This window comes from Odocoileus virginianus, chromosome 3 (assembly GCF_023699985.2).
Source record: "Odocoileus virginianus isolate 20LAN1187 ecotype Illinois chromosome 3, Ovbor_1.2, whole genome shotgun sequence".
Taxonomy (NCBI): domain Eukaryota; kingdom Metazoa; phylum Chordata; class Mammalia; order Artiodactyla; family Cervidae; genus Odocoileus; species Odocoileus virginianus.
The window spans coordinates 47304532-47330928 of NC_069676.1; the positions used below are offsets into that span (position 1 = coordinate 47304532).

The window sequence follows — 26397 nt, forward strand, 5'->3', positions numbered from 1 at the left end:
TGTGCAGCTCAATCCTATAGCTCACCTCCACAGGAAGTCCCAGAACCACACAGTCCATGCGACGGTTTCCCTCTTCCTTGTCACAAGTGGGAAGAGTTGCCTCTTTTTGTTTGGTATGATAAGTGGTGTAGTGAGGTGTGCTGAGTGGATGCAGGACTGCCATAGAAAGGATACCAGGTCCCAGGCTGGGAGGTGGTGCAGGGGGGGCATCCTTGGGAAAGCTTCTGCTTTTACCAATATGGCTAGAATCACCTGAGCAAGGAGGATGTGCACTCACTTTGTACTTGATAATCAGCCTACCATCTAGCTCTGCCATAACCAGTTGTGTGACCCAGGTCAACCATGTAGCCTCTCTGGGCCGATGTTCTCATCCATACCAGGCACTTAACAGACACTGACTACGTAAAAAAAGCATCTCCTATCACAACCACAGGTCACTGGGTTAAACAAAGTGACTGCTGGGCCAACGCCAGATCCCGCCAGGCCCCAAAGCCACAGACTAAGGGTCTTTCCTCTCTATCTCTAGATCTGAGCAGCCTGGCTAGATGGGAATGCCTCCTCTTAGGTCTGACCACTGTACATCTATGGGGTATAGGGACTCAGCTCAAGTGTGATGCTGCAAGGAAAAATGACAACATTCTCTGGGTTCTATGATGGACTAGGGAAACTGCACTGAACAGCTGAGACTCAGACTTGCATTTTACCTTTACCCCTGGCCCCTGTTTCTGTGTGTCCATTGAACTGTTTACTCAATAACTCTAATTTCTGGGCCCTCTGTAAGAGAGAGGGTTAAGAAAGTAAAAGAAACTGAAATCAGGTAGTTTGCTAACGCCAGTAACTGAATATAGATTAGGCAAATGGAAAACTGTGGACAACAGTTTGCATTTCTCTGCGGTCCCCTTTGAAAATGGAAAGCTGAGTTGTCAAAACAACTGCATCTGGTGGGGAGATGACTTTAACAAAAGGAGAGGTATAATTCTCATTGCACATTGTAAACAACCAATATTAAGCTGCTTTGGCTAAACCCTAGGAATGACTGGGTATTGAGACTTCACTGAAGAAGGAAGAAAATATGAATCTGCTCTGGGATGCCCTGAACTACATTCCTAGAGGCAGGTAGGTATGGCGCAGGGAGCTGGATCTAATGCTTGGCCATGAATTTAGATGACCTGCCCCTTGTTCCTGAAGCCAACCCCCAGGAAGGATTCTGTGATGACAAGTCTGGCTCCATGCTGAAGCGCCTCCAACTCTGCCCACCAAACAAAGTTAGCAAATTGTGAAATGTTCATCATTTCCTAATTTTGTATTATAAAATGGAATTAGGAACATAAACAGTAACATGTAGCAAAACCCCGAGCCTGCGTACAACTATCAGCCTCTCAGCCACCTCTGCGTAGGCCAATAAGTTTGGAAAGTTTTTCACAGTTTTCAAGTTTCAGCGATTCTGCTTTCTGTTTCAATCGTTCATCTCTGTATAATCCTGCCAAATTGGTCAACTCCGACTCTGAAAGATAAAAGAGGTAACCAATTCATCAAGAGAGTTGAGCTCCTTTGTTTCACTTCAATACTTCTGGAAGCAGAGCTCCTTTTACTTTATATAATGCTTTTTCTTTCAATTAAGTTTAAGAAAAAAAACTCATTTACTCGAGAAACATGTATCAGGAAGCTATACCACACCAGGTGCTGAGGATTAAGGGACACCTGTGATCCTGGAGTCCGAAAGTATCTGTGCTCCATTACAAAAGCACTGGACTTAGTTCTTATCAACAGAACATTTGGCACCAGACTTAGGAAACCTGCACGTGTGCAGTAAGAGGAGACTCTGTTTCAAGGCTTTCCTACAAATGGTATTCAGATGGCAGTTGGGAGAGAATGGAGTCCGATCGCCTGTTCCTGTCATCTGAAACAAAGGCAGCTGCTTCACCCTTCCCGAGTCGCTGGAGCATAACTCATGCGCTGACGGACACAGAGCCCTCCTCTGGGGGCCTGCCTGCTCTAGGTACCCAGGCTGCTGGCTGCATCCTTCATGCCCTCACCACATGGGGGGCCCCTAACTCAAAGGGCAAAGGCAGCTGGGCTCTTTTGAAAGTGAAATCATCTGGATCCGGTGACCTCTATCTCCTTGACAAAATGTATTTTATTTTCTCCTCATAGTGGAGAAGGTCATTCTATTTTTAACCAGAATATAATCTCTGCTGTCCTCCTGGACTCAGCAGTGGTTTGGCTACCTCTCTTTTTTATTCTTTTGTATAGTTTCAGAGACACTCTGAGGAAGGAATGCCTGAAGAGAACCTCCAGAGGCGTGTGGTGTATTAACAGCAAGGCACGCTTGGAGGGCCTGTGTAGCTTCACCAGCAGACAGCTACTCAGTGTTTAAAGGCCCATCCTTGTGAAAAATGCTATTTTAATCATTCTTAAATATGCCTATTAATTCTTAATCATCTTGCTGACAGATTTTGTTTTTCTTGGTGAACGAGAGGCACCTGTCTGATTAATCAGCAAACTGACTGGAAACAGGAATTAATACTTGGCCAGGGGGAACAATGCGCATTGGTCTCTGAATAAGTCTCTATCAACACAAAATACAGGCATTTCTGCTCACAATGATTCCGTTTACACCAAGTAAGACCCAAAGTACAGATTAAGTGCAGGACTTTAGGGCGAGGGGTGGGGATGCATGAAAACCCACCCTCTACAATAGGGGCTCAGAGCCTGGGCCCTGGCCCAGCAGTTGCCTGGCAATCAGCGAGTCTCCTAGGCTCCAGAACAATGTGCTTTCACCCCGTGGTGTGGGGCCTGCATTGCGTGCCAGCCAGAGCTTGCCTTGGCATGGGCATCCTCGCGGGTGATGCAGCTTCATGGAGGATCATCGGCTGCACCCAAATGAGAGCCTTTGCTGCCTTGTTCCACCCAGAGCTGGGCACTGACTCCATTTGTCTGGCTGTTTCGGCATGTGGGAAACCTGTTCAAGAGGGCTCTGTGGTCCTCTGGAGTCACAGCTGCACCAGTATGTAGAGCAGATTCTGTGGCTCAGCTTTTCCTTGAAATGATTTCCTTAGGTTTTTTTGTTACTGACCTTATCCAAATGTCTCATTGCCTGAAATCTCATTCCGGAAAACATTAACAGCTAGTGATTCTATTTTCTATACTGACAACTACTGTAATAAGCTGATGAAAGAGAACATACGTACACATATATGAATGCTTTCTCAAAACATGCTCCAAAGGTTGAGAACCCTGCTCCAGAGGAATGACCCTGCACAAGGACAGTGTTTCAAGGAACCATGGCCCACATCCCCATGATCATGGTTGGAAAACTTCTCTCCAGATAGCCACTGAATCCTTTTGTACTTCAATGAACAAAAGCTCAACTCAACGAATATGTTACTTTTGACAAGTTCTGTTAATATTCAGTAACTTCTAAGGAAAAACAAAATCTTTGGCAGGGGCAGAATCAAGGGAACATGTTTTTCTTCTCTGCATAATGTTTTCCCTGCCCTGAATGCCAGTGTAATAGATGAACAGAGCATTGAAGCCTTCAGAGTAAACTGACTTGGGCAAATTGCCAAGAGAAGCAAGTCCCAGAGCCTCCTCTCGCAAAATACTCTGCCCAAAAGCCCAGATGGGAGTCCTGACAGATCCCAACCACCCTCAGGATCCAGCCCTGCGAGACAGAGCTACATCCAGTTGATCAAGGCCAAGCAAGGTCTGGATTTTGTTAGGATCCAAGCACTTACTATATGCTAGACACTGTGCTAAGTGTTATACTCATGTCATCTTCTATCATCCATACAACCTCTTTGGGAGGAAGTTCATTTTATCCCCATTTCAAAGTCTAAGCTTCTGCCCTCTCTGCCATCCTGCTCCAGAGCATGGAAAGTTCTCCTCTGCCAGGAAGGGCTGGGGTCCCAGTCCCGCTCAGCTAGGTCAGGAAGCAGTCCTGCCTTTTATTTTGGTTTGTCCCAGTCCAGGGCCATGGCCACTTCCCCTGGCATTGGCTTTATTATCTAGGTGCAGCCGTGAAGGAGTAGACAGGGCGATCAGTGTTTACAGTAAAGGAGTACTCACAGAAATTCACTCTGATGAAGCATTCTAAGGAAGAGCAGAGCAAAGAAATTAACAAAAGATTTTAAAAGACAATGGCTAAACTTTGCTAAAAGCAGTTTCCATTCGGTATTTTGCCGAGACTGAACTTTGTTCTTAAGCAGGTTTATTTTTACAACCTCCATCCATGTGCTAAATTTAACCATGTTGGCTGCACTTGCTGCTGGATCCGGAGGGCAGATGCTGCCTGTTCTCAAATGGCACTTGGGTTGTATGGAGGCTCCGGACAGCCACCATCCTTAAATGCCAGAAATAGATTTTTAAGGGGTGTGTGCTGATAACCCCCAGTTTGGAACTTGTGGGTAGACGTGTCATGCTCACCCACTTGATTATACCTGGAGGGTGCCAAAGCCCTGGAAGCAGGTCTCATGAGGATGGGGATGCAAGGCTAGAAGCCGCCTTAGGTGTAATCCTTTCCATGAAAGTGTTAGTCGCTGAGTTGTGTCAAATTCTTTGTGACCCCATGGAATGTAGCCTGCCAGGCTCTTCTGTCCATGGGATTCTCCTGGCAAGACTACTGAAGTGGGTTGCCATTTCCTTCTACAGAGGATCTTCCTGACCCAGGGATCGAAACCGGGTCTTCTGAATTGCAGGCAGAGTCTTTACTGTCTGAGCCACCAGGAAATCTTAACCATTAGTTCTTTGCATAGTTCTAGCTGGTGTGTGGGTGGGGGGGGGGGGGGGGTGTTTAAGAAATATATATTTTCATCAATTTCTTGCATACAGCAACAAATTCAAAACCCTATCAGGGCCTAAAACAATGGAGACTCTTAGGACATACACTGACCTTCACCTGATTTGGATCAGGTGATCAATTATAACGCCTTTAAGTCTAAGGCCTCTATCTTACTCTAAAATTATTTCCTGGTTTTTAGAACTAGAAAAACCTAGTTTAACAGTAGGATAGGGTTACTTCCAGACCTCTCGTTTTTGTTTTTTCAATAAAAAAAGCAATGGCCTCCTCCTGCTGAATCCCCCTTACATTCAAGTCAATGCCCACCAGGCTCTTAAGGCACCGAGAGGTCAGGTGGGCTCCACTCCGCGGGAGCAGACGGAGGACACAAGGTCCCTCGGGCCAGGGTTAGGACACTAGCCTGCTCAGTGATCCCTGGTTCTCAGCAGCTTCACTTTTTCCAGTCCTGAGAATCCTCTCTTCAAAAGACATTTGTTGAGCATCTGTTCTGAAGCAAAGACTGTGCCAAGGGCTTGGGCCACAAAATTAGTAAGACATGGTTCTTGACCTCAGAGAGCCCAGAGTCCAGTAGAGACTGTCATGTACCTAGAGAACACTAACACTGCGAGGGTGTTAGTGTCTCAGTAGGATGACTGAAGGGCTTTAAACACACAGAGGAAGGAAAGGTTAACTTGGGGTGGGGTTGGGGTGCAGATGGGTCAGCAAGCGCTTAGTAGCACTGTGACTAAGGATCTAAATTTATCAGACACTGTTAGATGTTTAATAATACCCAGTGATAGGTTTTTTAAAATGAGTTAGTTTGCCTTTTAAAAATTAGCCAAAGCCAAGTTTTATAAGATACAATTACTAGTGTGTGTGTGTGTGTGGGGGGGGGGGTGCAGGGGGAATTCAAGTGGGACGAAAAGGAGCCTGTTGGCTGAGACAGGGCTGCCTTGTTACAGCACTCTCCATGAATGCTCACTGGAGTCATAAGACAAATCGTAAGCCAACACCATCACCCTTGCTGTCTCCAGACAGGGAAACAGTGTGGAAGGCCTGCTCCAATGAGAGATCACTTTTGTTCTGTGTGGCCACAGCTGATTGGAGGGGAAGAGAAGGGGCACCAGACTCAATAACAACAACCTATCAAACTTTGGTTAGGCTGGATCAGGTTTCCCTCTGGGAAATGTGGAATTAGGAAACAATGGACCAACAGCAAGCTACTTAAAGAGGAAGCTTGTGACGTAGAAAGAGGCCAATGAATGGTGGGGTTGGGGGAGTTGGGAGAACGAATAGGAGGGTGGCAACCAAAATAAACTAGGGCAAATCAAGGCTGTGAAGGAGGAGAGCTTGAAAAAAATGTAGGAAAGCAGTTGGTAAAAGAAAGGACAGAAGGCAGATAGGCAGACAGATGTAGCAACTCAGAGACAGACAGACAGGCAACTAGTACTGCCTAAGTCCCTAAAGATTTCAAGCCCTGGCCACATGTATCCTGTCAATAAACTTCCCTTTTTATTATAATATTTCTAATATCCTGAATGGGCCTCTGTCCTGTCCTTGTTCAGATAAACATGAGTAGCTCAGAAAGAGAGGAGAGATCAGTATGCTGGGGATACCTCAGGGTGGCACCAGCTAAAGCCCCTTTTAGAGCATCTTACTTTGTTGTTTCTCCTTCCAACAACTGGTCTGGATATAATCAATGTAATCCTTCTCTATCGTCTTCTCCAGGTCACGCAGAGATGCACCTCTGTAGGCCTTGTCAAAATTTTTATCCACGAAGTAAGGCACCTGTAGGTTCTGGGTTTCTCTAGAAATGGTGTGGCCCAAGGTCCTAAAACAAGGAGAGGCTCAGGTTTGCTTGTTATATTTGGAAGTATCACTCTTAGCACTGGCCTTGCTGACATCATCATCACACTTACCTTTTCACAGATGCAGATACCATTTCTAACACATCAACATTTATTATTTCCCAAGCAAAGCAGTAAGTGCAATGTTGTCACTGTCGCTACTCTATGAGCATGTTTCAGGTGGATTCAGTCTCAGCATATTTACTTTATTCTCTTAAATGAGTCATCTCCCTCTCTTCTTTCTCCCTCTTTCTGTCTCTTTAAATTTAAGACATACATCATGATGGGTTTACATATATTGTGAAATGATTACCACAATGTCTAACATGTCTAATAGGTAATCCACTAACATCTGTCTTCTCATATAGATACAATAAAAAGAAAATAAAGAAGATTTAAAAAAAAGACAAGAATAAAGGAAAAAATTTTTCCTTGTGATGAGAACTCTTACTACTTAGTCTCTTTAACTTTTCTATCATTTCCTATGATACAGCAGTGTTAACCACTATAACACTGTATTGTATGTGACATACATCATATTTACTAATATTTATCTTACAACTATTAGTTTGCACCTTTGACCATCTTTCCTTCAATTCCCCCTCCCTCTCTCCTCCATCTTTGGTAACCAGAAATTTGATCTCCTTTTCTGAGTTTTTTTTTTAGATTCCACATATAAGTGAGATCATACAGTATTTGTCTTTCTCTGACTTACTTTGTTTAGCATAATGCCTTCAGAGTCCCTCAGTGTAGTCAGAAATGCTATAATTTTCATTTTTTAGGGCTGAATAATATTCCTCTGTGTGTATATATGCGCGCACGTGTGTGTGTGTGTGTGTGTGTGTGTGTGTGTGTGTGTGTGTGTGTAGGCTTTTTCCATGTCTTGGCTACCATAAACAATGTTGCTATGAACATGAAGGTGCAGCTACCTGGATTCACCTCTCTTAGATTGTTTTCTCTGTTAAAAGTATAATGCTGAATGCTTAAAAAGCAATTTATATATTCTGCAGGACCTGGCATGGCAGCTGGCATGGTAAATGTAGGTTGAATGAAATGATTGCTATTGTAAACTATTCACAAATAACTAGACAGCTTATACTAACTTAGTTCCAATTTTTAGGACATGATAAAAAGTACTTCACACATAGCTGTTAGATGAGAACTGCAAAAAAACTGAGACAAAAGATTTCAATTATACCTCCAGGCTAACTCTTAATGATATCCAAGTCTCTGATGTTCAGAAACTTTAACAGGTCATGGGTTAACTAAAGTCTAACCATAAGAAAGTATAGAAGGGAGCTCAAATTCCAGTTAAAACAATGTGATGGTAATGTGCAAATCCAAGCTGACTTTGTTCACACTGAACAAAGTCTATCTTAAAGGAGTTATATTTGACCTTTTCCTAGCTTTTCCTTTGATCTCTTCACTCATGGATCTTGCTGGATGTCTAAGAGCTCAGGCCATGATTGCTCTTCCCTCTCTCTGGAAAGCTGAGGGCAGGTTCCTGCCTGCCTCACTGGCCTGACGAGAAAGGAGGTAGTCGTAACATATGGAGAAATATGGGAAGTCAGGAAATTAGAGGGACTCAGGCCAGCGTGACCTGATAGCAATAACCTCTCTCTGAGTCTCAGCTTGCCTCTCTGTAAAATGAAGATACTGATCTAGAATGATAGCCTTAAGGCTATAGTGATCACCAACCTGAGCTCTTCCTCTTAGGTACTGTTCCACAACAGAGTCCACATTTGAAAGGTGTTTGTCTGCTAAACTGTAATTGTGAATAAAGGCTCATTTCCCATTATTAATTAAAAAAAAACAAACCAGTGATTCTCAAATTTAGTATGGACCAGAATTATTTGGAAGGCTTGTTAAAACTCATATTGCTGGTTCTCACCTCTAGAGTTTTTGATTCAGTAGATACAGAGTAAGGTCTAAGAGTTTGCACTTATGTTGCCATTTAATGCTTGATCTAGGGATGCTTGGTCTAGGGATGCTTGGTTTAGGGATCAAACTTTGAGAACTGATTTAACTGAAATACTTAATTGAAGAAATTTAAAAATTCCTATCAGAGCTCATATTTTTCATGCAATACAAACTTCATAATGATTTCTATATTTTTAGCAAAAGCAAAGAAATGAGATAGTATGGTTTGACTGTACAGTCTTATGAATAAAAGTCCTATTCTTGCAGTTTCTTAAATTGGACATAATCACTAGATCTTAGTTACTATGTTCTCAGATTCACAGGGGTGCAGTGATACTTTCACAAGCTCATTAAGGTCCTTTCTAACTCTAACATGGAACTATGTTAAAGATTTAATCTGAACCTGGAGTTAGTCTGTTAATCCCTCAGAAACCAGCTGTTGCTGTTCCGCAGTTGACCAGATGATGTCGCTGTAGAACAAAACAATCCAGGTCCTGAGTGCATGGGAAACTGCCTGAAGTAACTTTGAGTCTCTGCATTATTACTATCCAGCTGTCCCTTTAAACACAAAACCAGTGTTTTCTACAACAAAAGGTGACATGAAATGTTGGTAATGTACCAGCTTGTTGTTAAGAAAGATTTGTAAGTATTTGACTTACGATTTATAGAATAGACTATATGGGGGATTAGCAGCTAGTAGCTGAGTAATCACAGATATGATCACAATCACCAGAACTGGAAGTAATTGAATAAATGCAGAATATGTAGTCTGAAAAAGAAAAAATATTTGGTGTAAGTGCTGTTCATAAATATAAAGCTTACTGAAAATAGGAGTTTTCCCAAAGAAAATATGCATTACCAGTGCATTGCACATTGCCCAAAGTTTTTCTGAGAAGGTTGTATTTTCTGCTGAGAAGTACCAAACAGCTCCATTCTGTCTGCTGAAAAGGCTGAAGGGGGCCCACCCACAACCTGGACTGACACTCAATCCTGCAGCCTCCTTTTCCAAGACCAATGCAGCAGACACCTGTGCACTAGTCTGCCCAGCCTGTGACCCTCATGAGGTCATGTTATCATGCAGCTCTGTTGCCTTAGCCTTAGCTGAGCAGACTGGGGGACATCTGGCAGACATTTAACCATAGCAGGGATGATCACATTCTCCCTCCTAAGAATCTGGGCTTGAGATTCATCACCATTCACTGCTAGGCAGTCACTTCAAAGGACACATACTCAGAGGCACTGTAGACTGGACACTTGCAAGGGGAAGTAGAAAAGCCAGGCTGCTTAGAGAGAACAAAGCAGATGCAGAGAGTAAGGAAAACTGGAGACAGTCTGGCCCCAAGAGTCACGGAGAGCACAGCTGCGTGATGCCTGACAGCACCCCAGTTCCTGGTTCCCATCTGTCACAAGGCCCAGCGTGCTTCCTGCCCTTGAGCTTCATGAGACTCCCTTGATCCCTTAATTTAAATCCCCTTTAGTACTGAATATTATAAAGGGGGTCCCTATTTCTCTGCAGTCAAGAAAATCTTTTTCAAGACAGCCCCATAGGGGAACAAATTTCCCGGGACAGTCACCAAAGGATGGGTGGGGGAGGGGGTACCATTCTGGCCCATTTGGGCCAGTTATCCAGGTCTTCTTACCATGCTTCCGCTTTCCTAAAGCACGCTTTAGCACATATCTCAAGCTGAACTTCAAAAACCTGATCTTACTTCATAAAGGTCAGTTTCAGTACGAGCGTTTATGGGCAGCTGTTGTCCTATCCTCCCCAGGTACCTGAGGCTTATCCTCTTCCTCTTCCTTTCGTGTCTGCATTCTCTCATGTCGGTGCCGCCGGCGGTAATAGTGGGTGTCATCTGTCACATTTGAAAACATATGAATATTTCCTAGAAAAGAAAGAAAAATACTTAGCACACAATATGGCACACACCTCTTCCTTGCCTTTTCCAAAGTCCGTGCTTCCAACTAGGCTCTTTGAGGGTAGGGTATTGTCTCATTTTACCCAGCAGAAAAATAAGACAGTAGGTATATCAAGTGAACCAGCTGAAAAATGGGACATGCTTAGCTCTCTCACCCTTATTTAAACAGTCCTTTGTAACTAGTGAGTGACAGAAACCTGAGAGGCAGAGAAAGAAACAGCACTTGGACCATGAATCCTGTCTGACATGCTCTTGTCTGCCTTCTTGCCCAATATCAGATTATATCACTAGCATCTTTAATAGCAACTCCACAAAATCCAATTTACTTCCAAGGCATTTAATTAACCCAACTTCCAACTCTCTGGGGGTATTTTTCTAACCTTTACCTTTATATAAGTGCTAGTTTACAATAATTATAGGAATTTTGTTTCTAATTTATAAAACACTTAAAAAATATCCAATCCTCCCAGCATCTCTGTGAGGTTGGTATTATCAGCCCCATTTTTTGGTAAGGAAACTAGATCAGATGGACTAAGTAAAAATCATGCATAGTTGGAGGCTGGAGACGACTTCAACCTCAGCTTATCTGATTCCAAAGTCTTGTTGTTTCCACCATACCATGGCCTGTCTATTCAGATCCTTAAAATATATATGACTGTTTTTGGCCACGCCACGTGGCATATGGGATCTTAGCTCTCCGACCAGGGATCAAACCTGAGCCCCCTGCAGTAGAAGTGCAGAGTCTTAACCACTGGACCACTGAACCACTGGACCAGGGACGTCCCTAAGACTTTTTAAATGAAAAAATTTGGGATACTAACCTGTAGGAAAATGTCCTCCAAAGAAGACATTGAATAGCTCTTCCGGAGTGATGTCAGTTTCAAAGTCCCTGTAATAATTATAAGGTCTGGCTCGAGGGGCAGTGAAAGTCACCTGTTCATCTCCATATTCATCATAGCGGAGTCTCTTGTCAGGATTGCTCAGGACTGCAAAGGCATTTCCTATTGCTGCAACAAAAACAAAAAGCACCAGCGTACACAGTCTTTGTTGCAGCTGAGGGTAATCACAGTAGTAGCAGTGAAGAGCCCAGAGTAACAGTGAAGAGTTGGTGCTGGACAACTTCACAGTGACCCAAGGAGAGGTGCTTGGGCCTGGAAAGTTCACCAAAGTGCTTGCCCTTGAAATCTTCCCAAGATCTAGTTTGATAAGCCTGAAACAATACTGGAGTCAAAATAAACTTAGAAGTACTGTTCTCCCTTATAAAAAATGTGTTATTTCACTTGAGAGCAATAGTTTATGGTCAGAAACAGTTTATACATAAGCAATGGTATTCTAACATGAAGTCACATAAACAAGTCTCCTGAATAAAATAATAAATAAAAATCCTCCTACTTGGTTAAAAGCAAAGTCCTGTCATCAGTCTTATTTCAGCTTAACTTTTAAACATAGTCTTTAGAAATTTGGAAATGTATCTCCAGGGAATTCCCTGGTCGTCAGTGGTTAGAACCTGTGCTTCCACTGCTAAGGGTCCAGGTTCATTCCCTGGTCAGGGAACTAAGATCCCACAAGCCAATTATCATGGCTTTAAAAAAAAAAAAAAGTATGTCCAGTGCCTCAGTGAGGGATCAAAGTCTGAATAGACTACATAAGCATACCATCACTTCTCCTCCCTGTGCACAAATGTGCAAACTTTGTCCAATTTCATTTAAACATTCAGTCAGTACCACCAATCAAAGAATCACCAATCAAAGAAATCTTAAAAAAAATCTTTTAAGTCATTCCCACCTGCCTACCTTTAATTCAGTCAACACTATCAGAAATATAGTCAGAAAGAGCATTTCCTTGTGATTCTTCTAGTCAGGGAACTGAATTAATTATTTATAGCAATAAAACAGTTAAGCAGAAAAAAACAAAAAGAAAAACCTAAACAGAGTTGTTTAAACAGTCACATCCCTTGAAATCTGGCAGATTTCTTAGAGAAATGGCATTAGTCTGTGACGTACCCTACATGAAGGTATGAGGAGAATGTGGTTTATCTGTTTCCTTACAGAAACTGTGGGGAGAATGAGATTCACAAAGGCACTCAACAAAGTAACTTGTCCTCTAAGGTAAATACTGACTTAAAAAAACTGTCTCAGATCTATCTTTTTTTTTACTTTTTCTTTTTTACAAACATTTATTTATTTGGCTGTGCCACATCTTAGTTGGGACATTAGGGATCTTTAATCTTTTAGTTGCAGCACGTGGGATCCAGTTCCCCGACCAGGGATCGAACCTGGATCCCCTTCATTGCAAGCACTGAGTCTTAGCCACTGGACCACCAGAGAGGTCCCTACTTTTCCTTTTGAAAAATTCAAATCTCCAGAAAAGCTGAAAAAAATAGTACAATAAACACCTTTACCCTTATTCATCAATATTAGCATTTTACCACTTTTCTTTTCTCAATGCTCTACACATACATGCATATATATAATATGTATTCATTTTTTCTTGCTGAATCACTTGGAAGTATGCCGAAGATATTATGACACTTCACTCCTATATATTTCAGCATACATCTCTGAAGAAGAAAGATACTCTCCTACATGATCAAAATATCATATCACAGTTAAGAAAATGAACACCAATTCATTATCACCCAGTAAATCCATTCAGGGTTAATGTACTGCCTTTGGTTTCACATCTCTTTAGTTTCTTTTCATCTGGAACAGTCTCCCCACCTTTTTTGCTTTTCTTTTAATTAATTTTTTGAAGAGTAGTTCAGTGTTCTTTGTAGAATGTTCCATATTTTTATTGTTTCCTCTTTATTAGATTCAGGTCAAACATTCTGGTATTAGTATTACAACATGTAATGTTAAATTGTTCTAGTAATGGTGATGATAAATTAGATCACTTGCTTAAAGTAGTAACAGCTAGCTATCTCCATTACTTAGAAAATTTTCCCTGTGCAATCTGGGCTTCCCAAGTGGCTCAGTGGTAAAGAATCTATCTGCCAATGTAGCACTGGGGTTGATCCCTGGGTTAGGAAGATCCCTTGGAGAAGGAAATGGCAACCCATTCCAGTATTCTTGCCTGGGAAATCCCACAGACAGAGGACCCTGGCGGGCTATAGTCCATGGGGTCACAAAAGAGTCGGGCATGATTTAGCAACTAAATAACAACAAAATCAGTAAGTATTCTGTGGGGTGATACTTTGACATTATGTGAATATTCTATTCAACAACAACCTATTACCCAATGGTTTTAGCATTCACTGATAATCCTTTCCTGAATCAATGACATCCTCAGGGTGAAGCTCTTAAGTAAAATTTTATTTATGTATTGGATCCAAAATATTTTTTGAGAAGATGTTTCTGAAAGTATCACAGAAATCAATGGAAAAACCTTTGATCTATAACTGTGTTTTTGCTCTCTACAAAGTCTTATAAAGCCTTTTTATACTAACCATGTGTTTATAATGGAGGTTTCATGAACAGAGTTTCATGGTCAAAGAAGTTTTGAAATGCTGTCTAGGCCCTACTTGCAAGTGGCTACCAACCTTTAAGTTCCACAAGAGGAGTCATATCAGTTTTACTTACCCTGGCACCTGCACATAGATCTTCAATAAATATTTGCTGAATCAAAGAATAAAAGGTTCTGTAAGGTATTACAGAGAAACCAAGTATTTTGTTTTTTCCAAAAGAAATTAAGGTCAGAAATTAAGGACAGAGCTATGCTAATAATCACTATCTAAGAGGTGTGGCAGAAAAAAACAATTTCTAAGGCTTGTGGCCTTAGAAAACAATTACAAGGGAGGCTGGAAACAACTTGCTGTGATCAAACATCACAAGGAGGGCATAATTAAGCATTAGTTTAGGATCAGACCTTTGAAAGCATCTGTTGCTCCAGGAGCACAGTTCTTGTCAGGATGAAATTTCAGGGCAAGTTTTCGGTAAGCTTTCTTAAGCTCTTCATCACTAGCATCTCGTGAAACTCCCAGAATTTCATAGTAATTTCTGCATTTCTTGATCCTAAAAACACAAATCAGAAACATTTTTTTGGTATGTCTACAAAGGTCCCTTTTGTACAATTAACTGCAAAATAGTAAATCAATCCTCTTTCCAATGTGTGAGCTCCAAACCTGAAAGAAAGAAAACTGGTGAACACATTAATGAATCATTCAATTCACTAACAACGTTCTCCTCCCAGAGACAGCTTAATTCCTTTCAAAGTATTTTTACATCTAATATTTTATTCTTTCTATATCCCTGTAAGTGGGTAGAATAACTATACTAATCCTTATATTAAGGCCCAATCTAAGGTCCTCAAAGTTGAACCACAGGACAGCAAAGGCAGAAGAAATACCCTAACCATTTTTTTTAATGTACCCCTTTTTTATGGCTATCTTTTTAAACTTTGTTTTAAAAAGTTATAAAGGCACCTTACCTACCCCCTGAGAAATCTGTATGCAGGTCAAGAAGCAGCAGTTAGAACTGGACATGGAACAACAGACTGATTCCAGATTGGGAAAGGAGTACATCAAGGTTGTATATTGTCACCCTGTTTATTTAACTTATATGCAGAGTGTATCATGCAAAATTCCAAACTGGATGAAGCACAAGCTGGAATCAAGCTTGCCCGGAGAAATGTCAATAACCCTTATGGCAGAAAGCAAAGAAGAACTAAAGAGCCTCTTGATGAAAGTGAGAGGAGAGTGAAAAAGTTGGCTTAAAACTTAACATTCAGAAAACTAAGATCATGGGATCTGGTCCCATCACTTCATGGCAAATAGACGGGGAAACAATGGAAACAGTGGCAGACTTTATTTTGGGGGGCTCCAAAATCACTGCAGATAGTGACTGCAGCCATGAAATTAAAAGATGTTTGCTCCTTGGAAGAAAAGTTATGATCAACCTAGACAGCATATTAAAAAGCAGAAACAACAAAATTCTGTAAAGCAATTATCCTTCATAAAAAAATAAATTAAAAAAAAAGCAGAGACATTACTTTGCCAACAAAGGTCTGTCTAGTCAAAGCTACGGCTTTTCCAGGAGTCATATATGGATGTGAGAGTTGGACTATAAAGAAAGCTGAGTGCTGAAGAACTGATGCTTTTGAACTGTGGTGTTGGAGAAGACTCTTGAGAGTCCCTTGGACTGCAAGGATATCAAAGCAGTCAATCCTAAAGGTAATCATTCCTGAATATTCATTGGAAGGACTGATGCTGAAGCTGAAACTCCAATAATTTGGCCAACTGATGCAAAGAACAGACTCATTGGAAAAGACCCAGATGCTGGGAAAGATTGAAGGCAGAAGGAGAAGGGGAAGACAGAGAATGAGATGGTTGGATGGTATCACCGACTTGGACAAGAGTTTGAGCAAGCTCTAAGAGTTGGTGATAGACAGGGAAGCCTGGCATGCTGCAGTCCATGGGGTTGCAAAAAGTTGGACATGACTGAGCAACTGAACTGAACTGATGGTAGAAGAAAAATATCCAAAATACTAAACTATATACAGTGAAACAACTTCCTGCTTCTCCATTTTCTGTCCCCCAATCTCCTATGCTAAGAATAACCACAGTTAGAAGTTTTCTGTAGGGATTTCCTTGGTAACCTAGTAGTTAGGATTCTGAGCTTTCACTGCTGTAACCCAGGTTCAATCCCTGACCAGGGAACTGAGATCCTACAAGATGCATAGCAAGGCCCAAAAAAAAAAGTTTTCTCTGATTCCTATGTATAGAGACAGCACATGTATAGAAACGGCCCCATCTCTTTCTTTTTTCTTTTTCTTATTAATACCTAAATGTAAGCATATTATAATCACCCTTCTACATCTTTTTTTAAAACAACAATTTGTCTTGGGGATTGACCAGTAACTTACAGAGATGAGAAATACAGGGATAATAGTTTACACCACCAGAGCAGCAGTTCTGAACTTTTTGATATAAAAAGTCTTTTATACTCTTATAAAAAGATATAACTGGATGTTATATAGCCTCTCAAGTGAAAAAGGCAAATATGTGTTTGTATTATTATGAAAATATTGTGGGTTTTTTTTGGGGGGGTGCTGCACCAAGCAGCATGTGGAACTTTCCTGATCAGTGGTCAAACCTGTACCCCCTGCAGTGGAAGCAAAGAATCTTAACCACTGGATCACCAGGGAAGTTCACAAAGATAGTTTAAAACTTGCAGACCCCTCTCCAAAATGGTCTTGGGATTCCCAAACCACACCTTGGAGAATGGATGGACTACAACATGAACTCTGGAGTCAAAATGCCTTGGTTGGCATCTGACTTTGCTGTGGACTTAACTTTGTGAATTGTGTTATCTTTTGAAATGGGCTAATAATTATACCTATATTTCACTGAGCTGTTATAATTAAATTAAGTGTTCATTAAAATGCTTGATAGCATCTGACATGATGTAAATATTGGCTATTGCTAAAAATCTACCACATTCTACAGATGGCCAACAGGCACACAAAAAGATCTCAACATTGCTAATTACTAGAGAAATGCGAATCAAAACTACAATGAGGTATCTATCACCTCACATTGGTCAGAATGGCCATCATCAAAAAGTCTACAAAATACAAATGCTTGAGTGGGTGTGGAAAAAAGGAAACCCTCCTACATTCTTGGGAGGAAAATAAACTGGTGCAGCCACTATGGAAAACAGTATGGTGGTTCCTTAAAAAAACTAAAAATAGACCATATGATCCTGGACATACATCCGGAAAAGATGAAAACGCTAATTTGAAAAGATACATGCACTCCAGTGTTCACAGCAGCACTCTTTACAACAGCCAGATGAATGGATAAAAAAGATGTGGTATATAATATATATATATATATATATATATATATATATATACACACACACACATATATATACAGTGGAATATTACTCGGCCATAAAAAAGAATGAAATGCCATTTGTAGCAACAAGGATGGACCTAGAGATTATCATACTGAGGTAAATCAGACAAAGACAAATATCATATGATATCACTTGTATGTGGATTATAAAAAGATGACACAAATGAGCTGATTTACAAAACAGATACAGACTCATTGACAGAGAAAACAAATTTATGGTTACCAGAGGGGAAAGCTGTCTAGGTTGGCCATAACTTTCCTTCCAAGGAGTAAGCATCTTTTAATTTCATGGCTGCAGTCACCATCTGCAGTGGTTTTGGAGCCCCCCAAAATAAAGTCTGCCACTGTTTCCCCATCTATTTGCCATGAGTGATGGGACCGGATGCCATGATCTTTGTTTTCTGAATGTTGAGCTTTAAGCCAACTTTTTCACTCTCCTCTTTCACTTTCATCAAGAGGCTCTTTAGTTCTTCTTCACTTTTTGCCATAAGGGTGGTGTCATCTGCATATCTGAGGTTATTGATATTTCTCCCGGCAATCTTGATTCCAGTTTGTGCTTCATCCAGCCCAGCATTTCTCATGATGTACTCTACATATAAGTTAAATAAGCAGGCTGACAATATACAGCCTTTACATACTCCTTTCCCGATTTGGAACCAGTCTGTTGTTCCATGTCCAGTTCTAACTGTTGCTTCCTGACCTGCATACAGATTTCTCAAGAGGCAGCTTAGGTGGTCTGTTATTCCCATCTCTTGAAGAATGTTCCACAGTTTGTTGTGATCCACACAGTCAAAGGCTTTGGCATAGTCAGTACAGCAGAAGTAGATGTTTTTCTGGAACTCTCTTGCTTTTTCGATGATCCAGCGGATGTTGGATTTGATCCCTGGTTCCTCTGCCTTTTCTAAAACCATCTTGAACATCTGGAAGTTCACGGTTCACGTACTGTTGAAGCCTGGCTTGGAGAATTTTGAGCATTACTTTACTAGCGTGTGAGATGAGTGCAATTGTGCGGTAGTTTGAACACTCTTTGGCATTGCCTTTCTTGGGATAGGAATGAAAACTGACCTTTTCCAGTCCTGGGGCCACTGCTGAGTTTTCCAAATTTGCTGGCATATTGAGTGCAGCACTTTCACAGCATCATCAAGGCCCCTCTAGTCAAGGCTATGGTTTTCCCAGTCATGTATGGATGTGAGAGTTGGGACTATAAAGAAAGCTGAGCACTGAAGAATTGATGCTTTTGAACTGTGGTGTTGGAGGAGACTTTTGAGAGTCTCTTGGACTACAAGGAGATACAACCAGTCCACCCTAAAGGAGATCAGTCCTGAGTGTTCATTGCAAGGACTGATGTTGAAGCTGAAACTCTAATACTTCGGCCACCTGATGCAAAGAACTGACTCAAGACCCTGATGCTGGGAAAGACTGAAGGCAGGAGAAGAAGGGGATGATAGAGGATGAGATGGTTGGATGGCATCACCGACTCAATGGACACAGAGTTTGGGTAAACTCTGGGAGTTGGAATGGGCAGGTAGGCCTGGTGTGCTGCAGTCCATGAGGTTGCCAGGAGTCAGACACAATTGAGAGACTGAACTGAACTGAGGGGAAAGCAGGGGTGGGAGAGTGGGAAGGAAGGGGACAGATTAGGACTTGGGGATTAACAGATAAATACTACTTTATATAAAATAATCAATAAGGTCATATTATACATATATATAGCACAAGGAACTGTACTCAGTATCTTATAATAATCTATAATAGAAAAGAATCTGAAAAAGAACATATATATATTCAGTTTTATATAACACAATACTTGGCTGCACACTAGAAACTAACACAACGTTGTAAATCAACTATGCTTTAAAAAAAAAATCTACCACATTCTTCTAAAGGATGCATATTCTTGCACTGTTATGGATGTATGGGTTTCCCAAGTGGTTCAGTGGTAAAGAATCCACCTGTCAATGCAGGAGACTTGGATCTGATCCCTGGGTCAGGAAGATCCCCTTGAGGAGGAAATGGCACCCTACTCCAGTGTTCTTGCCTAGAAAAATCCCATGGACTGAGGAGCCTGGTGGGCAACAATCCACAGGGTTGCAAAGAGTCAGACACAACTGAGTGACTGAGCATGCATGCATGTACATTCCCTACCGATGGGCATTTAAAGTACCTTCAGTTTTTTCTATCACACAACTCAGTTGAGCAGGCAGAGGCTCAGAGCGTTGCTGAAGAGTTCATAATAAGTTAGTAACACAATCGGGACTATTAATGCAGGGTCTGGAATGTCAGTCGGGGCCCTTCCCCAATAGCTGCTTGTGGGGATCCTATGGATTCCCCACCCTAGCTTCCAATTCCTGATTCCATGGCAAATAGTCTCCTGCCTCTCTCTTTCTCTTTCCATCTGTCCCTTGTCAGATATATAATTTGAAGATATTTTCTCCTGTTTTGTGGGTTGATTTTTCACCTTTTTGATGGTATCTTTTGAAGTACAAAATTTTAATTTTTTTTTATGAAGTCCAATTTGGCTATATTTTCTAACTTGTACTTTGGTTGTCAACACAAAATCACTCCCTAATCTAATGTCACAAAGCTTTACATTTATGTTTTCTTCTACGAGTTTTATAGTTTTAGCTCTTATATTTAGGTCTTAGGTCTTAGAATTAATTTTTTTATTTGTGTGAGGAAGGAGTCCACGTTCATTTTTTGCATGTGGATATTCAGTTGTCCCAACAAGAAGACTAGTCTTTCCCCCATTAAACTGTCTTGGCACTCTTGTCAAAAACCAATTAATCATAAATATAAGGGTTTATCTCAGGAGTATCAATTCTATTTCATTGATCTAAATGCCTGTCCTATGCTAGTGCACACTATCTTCATTCTGAATCTTTGCAGTAGGTTTTGAAATTGGGAAGTATGAGTCTTCCAACTTTGCACTTTTTTTCTAATACTGTTTTGGCTTCCCTGGTGGCTCAGATGGTAAAGAATCTGCTTACAATGCAGGAGACACAGGTTCAATCCCTGGGTTGGGAAGATCCCCTGGAGAAGGGAATGGCTACCCACTCCAGTATTCTTGCCTGGATAATCCCATGGACAGAGAAGCTTAGAGGGCTACAGTGCATGGGGGTCACAAAGAGTTAGACACAACTGAGTGACTAACACTTGGTTACTCTAGGTTCTTTGCGTTTTCATATGAATTTCAGGATCAGATTGTCAATTTCTGCAAAAAAAGGTAACTGGGAATTTAATAGGGATTGTGTTGAATCTGTGGATCAATCTGAGGAATATTATCAATATTAAGGTTGCTGGGAAAAATATCAATAACCTCAGATATGCAGATGACAACATCCTTATGGCAGAAAGTGAAGAAGAACTAAAGAGCCTCTTGACGAAAGTGAGAGGAGAGTGAAAAAGTGGCTTAAAACTCAACATTCAGAAAACTAAGATCATGGCATCCAGTCCTATCACTTCATGACAAATAGATGGGGAAACAATGGAAACAGAGAGAGATTTATCTTTTTGGGCTCCAAAATCACTGCAGTTGGTGACTGCAGCCATGAAATTATAAGACACTTGCTCTTTGGAAGAAAAGCTATGACCAACCTAGGCAGCATATTAAAAAGCAGAGATATTACTTTACCAACAAAGGTCCATATAGTCAAAACTATGTTTTTTCCATAAGTCATGTATGGATGTGAGAGTTGGACTATAAAGAAAGCTGATCTCCAAAGAATTGATGCTTTTGAGTTGTGGTGTTGGAGAAGACTCTGAGAGTCCCTTGGACTGCAAGATCAAAACACTCAATCCTAAAGGAAATCAGTCCTGAATATTCATTGGAAGGACTAATGCTGAAGCTGAAACTCCAATACTTTGGCCACCTGATGTGAAGACCCTGATGCTGGGAAAGATCAAAGACAGGAGGAAAAGGGGAAGACAGAGGATGAGATGGTTGGATGGCATCACCAACTCGATGGACATGAGTTTGAGCAAGCTTCAGGAGCTGGTGATGGACAGGGAATCCTGGTATGCTTCAGTCCATGGGGTCGTAGAATTGAACATGACTGAGTGACTGAACTGAAACAATACTAAGCCTTTCAATTCATAAACACAGGCAAACTTCCCATTTATTTAGAGTTTCTTTAATTTCTTTTAATGAAGTTTGTAGTTTTCAATGTACAATGTTACATTTGTTAAATTTATCCCTAAGCATTTTATTCTTTTTGATGTTGTTATACATGAAACTGTTTTCATTTTCAGATTGTTCATTGCTAGTGTATAGAAAAATAATGATTTCCCTATGCAAGTTTTCTCTTATAGGTGCCCCAGGGCATAGACCCACTGTTGCTACTGGTTTTTCCTAAGTTATATATATCAAAGACTCCAGAAGGCTTTTCCTCGAAGAGTCAACCAGGTGGTTCTCAGGACCCTGCGGCAGCCGCTGGCTCTTAAAGAAAGTCCGTGACCATGGGCACCTCTGTCTCTACCCTCCATGGTCATGACGCCACCTGGCCTTCTCTTGCATGTTGGACAAAGGACGAACCACAAGTTTCTGATCATCACTTTCAAATGAGGTTTTTCTCAAAATAGCAGTTACTGCCAGGGGAAGGGAGCGAGGTTTTATTCATTTCCACAGTTTATACTGAACCTTTTGGAATTACTGTTTTTCCCAAATTTTTCTCTGGTGGTGGGATGTGTCATTGAGCCAGCCATCCCCCGAAGTCTTAGTACCCCAAACTGCCAGCCAGGAGGGGGTCACTACCCTCCAGGAGCTTCTCTTGGCTCTCTTTTAAGAGTTCCCCAACAAACAGGATTCTTGCTGGGAAAGGAAGCTTGGTTAAGACATGCCAAATATGGCTTTATAAATAAAGTCTTGCCCTATGATGAAGTGGCCACCCTAGCCCAGAGAGATGCTCAGAATTGGATATGGATGAGAGCGACCTGCTTGGGCTGACCCCAGTGCTTTGCTCCCACCACCCCAATCCTCTGGTTTCCGTAGATGTCCCTACCTAGATGGGCTGAGCCATGTGCAATAAGAACATAGATCCTAACAGATCCCCTGAGAAGCTATATTTCTTGATTAGAATTCTGAAATTGTATATCTATAAATATATGTTTATTAAGTGAAAAAAAGAAAAATAATGATTTTTGTATATTGATCTTTGCTGAAGTCATTTATTAGTTCTAATAGTTTGTGTGTGCATATTCCTTAAAATTTTCTATACTAGATCATAACATATGTGAATACAGTTTTACTTCTTTTTTCCAATCTGGTTGGCTTCTTATTTTTCTTGCCTAATTGCCCTGGCTTGAACCTCCAGCACAATGTTGAATAGTAACAGCTAGAGTGAATGTACTTGTCTTGTTCCTGTCCTGTTTCTGATCTTGGAGAGCATCAAATTATTCATCATTAAGTATGATGTTAGCTGTGGATTTTTTGTAGATGACCTTTATCTGGTTGAAGAAGTTCCTTTCTATTCCTAGTGCACTGAATTTTGTTATCATGAGAGTGCTGGATTTTGTCAAATGCTTTTTCTATACCTATTGAAATGATCATATGACTTTTGTCTTTCATTCTATTAATATGGTGTATTACATTATTTTATTTTCATGGGTTAAACAACCTTGTACTCCTAGGATAAATCTCACTTGGTCAAGATATATAATCCTTTTTACAAATTTTATATGTTGCATAAATCTGTACCCATCTTGTGATGCTTTCATTTGTTTTTGGTTATAGGGTAATACTGGTCTCATAGAATGACTTGGAAAGTGTTCCCTTCTTTGGTATTTTCTATAATAGTTAATGAAAGATTAGTTAATTCTTCTTCAGACATCTGGTAGAATTCACCAGTTAAGTCATCGGTGCCTGGGCTTTTATTTGTGGGAAATTGAATTTATCCATTTAAGTTCTCTAATTTGTTGGCATATAATTGTTCACAGTATCCTCTTACATAATCATTATTTTTTGATTATTATCTTATTATGTAAGATTGGTAGTGATATCCCCTATTTCACTTCTTATATCTTATCTTATAATTATTATCTTATTATTTGATTATTATCTTAATGATTATGTAAGATTGGTAGTGATATCCCCTATTTCACTTCTGATTTTAGTTATCTGAGTCTTCTCCCTTTTATAGCTTGGTCAGTCTAGCTAAAAGCTTGTCAGTTTTGTTGATAACCAACAACTTTTGGTTTTGTTGATCTCTATTGTTTTGCTGTCCTTTATTTATTTTCACTCTTTATTATTTCCTTCTGTTTGTTTGAATTTAGTTTGTGCTTCTTTTTTTAGTTTATTGATTTGAGATTTTAGAAAAATAAACATTTATAGCTATAAATTTCCTCTAAGTATTGCTTTAGCTGTATCCTATGTTTTGGTACATTGTGTTTTCATTTTCAATCATCACAAAGCATTTTCTAGTTTTCCTTGTGACTTCCTCTGTGACCTATTTGTTATTTAGGAATATGTTGTTTAATTTTCACATATTTGTGAATTACCCAAATTTCCTTCTGTTATCAATTTCGAAGAACATACAGTGTTTTATTTTAATCCTTTTAAATTTATTAAGGCTGTTTTATAGCCTAACATATGGTCTACTCTGGATAATGTTCCATGTATACTTGAGAATATTGTACATCCTGCTGTTGTTGAGTAGGATGTTGTACAGATGTCTGTTATGTCAACATGGTTTTCCCTGATTCTCTTAGAGTAGAACAGGGCAGTTACTTCAGATTATAGCCTAACATTCTACTTCCACCTAACTTTGCCTCTGAGGCCAAGATGTTATTGTGCTTCAATGATAATAATAGCAGTCAATACTTACAGAACAGATAATCTGTGCTAGGCACTCTACATAAAATCACTCATTTAATCCCACCACAGGCTCACCTTTGTACTCCAAGCAGTTGCTCCTCTGTATAAGTGGAGTTCCCCTCACCCTGTCGGGTCTGATTCCATTCATTCTCAGACTTCTTTTCCTTCTGTCCCTTCATGCAGTTACAGCAACCACAGGGGTCATGACTTTCAGGAGGTCTGTCTTCTGGGTATTTGTTTCTTCTGATTGCATCAATGTAAGCTGCAAAACAACAGCAGCTCCATGAGGGTTCACTCTGACCTGCAAATCAACTTTGTTACTGGCCTTAGCTATCTGGGAGGCTGCCTGTAGGCCAGTGAATGTTTGAGGACCAGGTTAGTGGTGTCATACTGACTTTTACAGATCCAAATCCATACAAAGCAGAAGAAACATCTTCCTTGAGAAAACAATACAGAAAATATAGAAGCAATCATGAAAAACTTTTAATGTCAGAAACATGAAGCATTAAAATGTCCATCATCCCTACAGGCATCAGCCAGCAAATAATCTTGATTCAGGGCCAGTAAAGGCACTCCAGAGGCATCTGCCCAATACCTTGGATTTAGGGCAGCACCAGGGAAGTCTATTTCTCTGTGGTTCATGGTCAGAAGAGAATTGTTCATAACTTATTATTTTTCATTGCAATGTTTTCCACCACTAAGATTTAAAGTAGAGGTGAGTTCAATGTTTAAATGGTTATAGAACTAATACGTACAAGACATTTGGCTAGATAGATCAAGGAGGTGTATCGGTAAGACCTACTCCTGATCAGAAAGAGGTTACTGTTTAAAGGGAGAGGATTTAATTAATCATAATGCCTGCAGAGCGTGAAGAGGGCCATAGCAATATAGTCAAAGAAGGCAGAATGCTCATGTCCTGTCTAGAGGATCTGTTCTGGGTAAGACAAAAAACCCTTTTCTCCTGCTTAACATCTTAGTGACTACCCATTGCTCCATGTCCAGATCTCTTCTCATGGGCCCAGCCTGTCTCTTTAGCTTCAAATCTCACCACAAGCTCCTCTGTACTCTTCGTTCTACCACAGCAATCTTCCTTCAGATCAGCAATGCCTTGTTTTCTCTGGGCCTTAGCACATGCTGTTCCTTCTGCCTGCAAAACTTTTCTCTAAGTAGATCTGGCTAGCTCCAGCGCATCCTTCATGTCATCATATGTAACCCTTTCTTCATGAGGCCTCCTCTGAAACCCAGGTCGTGTTGAGTGCCTTAACAGTATGCCTCCCAAAACCTACGACCTTGCTGTGTAGCCCAGGACATTTTGGCCTTCTTTTGTAACTGTTTACCTGTCAAACTCCCCCAGTAGACTGAGAGTTCTGTGGGCTCAGGGGACCATGTCTGTCAAATCCATAATGCAGAATACATAATAGGCCTTGGTTCAGTCCTCTTTGCCTGACTGTAGGATGGAATGGGCTGGCCTATCTGTCCCAGTGCTGGATGCACAGACAAGACGAAACCCAGGTCTAGGGTCAAGCAGCACAGTTTGGAGGTGAGGATAAGGGCCGGGTAAGCAAGCTGCGGGAGACAGCGTTACCCCGCCCACCCTGGTGCGGGCGGGGCCTGATAACTGCAGGCCCTGGGCGGGGCTGGGGGCCGGAGGCAACAAGTCGTCACAGGTGACTGTGGGTACCGAGCCGGGTCCTCAGCTTGAGCCAACGCTCCGGGATTCCATATCCCGGTCCCCTGTCCTGGACAGTCTCCTACCTCACCAGGAACCCCACTCAGGCCCAGCATCTTCTCATAGGCCTCTGTCCTTCATCTCAGGCCCAGGATCTCAGCCCTTTCTGGTGCCAGCAGGAGTCCCATCCCTGATTTCTCCGAGACCCTGCCCTGTCCCACCCTCCGGCCAGGACCTGGTACCTTCCGTCCAGCGCTCCCCGCTCCCCAAAGTCGCTGCCATATCGGTTCCCAGTCAGCAGGTCTGCCGAGCCTCCCCCGCGCCCGAGGCTAAAAGGGAAAGGGGGCAAAAAAGCGCGAGGCACGATGGTCATTGTAGTCCAATCCATAGGAACTGCGGCTCACTGGACTACAATACCCGGCCTGCATTGCGCCAGGGGTCGCAGCTGCAGTGGTGTAAGGGGCGCGACCATTGGAAGGCCTGTGGAAGCGTGTTGCTGCCAGTTGACTGCTTTCCGGCTAGCGGCTCATAGCTGCTACTGTGACAACTGCGGGCAGAGCTTTTCCTCATCTGTGGGAATAGTGGCTTCCACGCCGCATAACAG

At 41.3% G+C, this 26397-nt stretch overlaps 1 protein-coding gene across 1 annotated transcript; it reads right to left on the reverse strand.

Annotated features, from left to right (window-relative positions):
• Positions 1-1288: 1288 nt before the first annotated feature.
• On the reverse strand, positions 1289-26151 carry DNAJC18 (DnaJ heat shock protein family (Hsp40) member C18). Its single transcript, XM_020908426.2, has 8 exons — positions 26036-26151; positions 24200-24386; positions 14325-14470; positions 11282-11467; positions 10318-10427; positions 9204-9313; positions 6436-6608; positions 1289-1504 (listed from the first exon to the last, which is right to left on the reverse strand). The coding sequence occupies exons 1-8, from the start codon at positions 26073-26075 to the stop codon at positions 1380-1382; spliced, it is 1077 nt and encodes a 358-aa protein (XP_020764085.1). The 5' UTR covers positions 26076-26151; the 3' UTR covers positions 1289-1379.
• Positions 26152-26397: the final 246 nt, after the last annotated feature.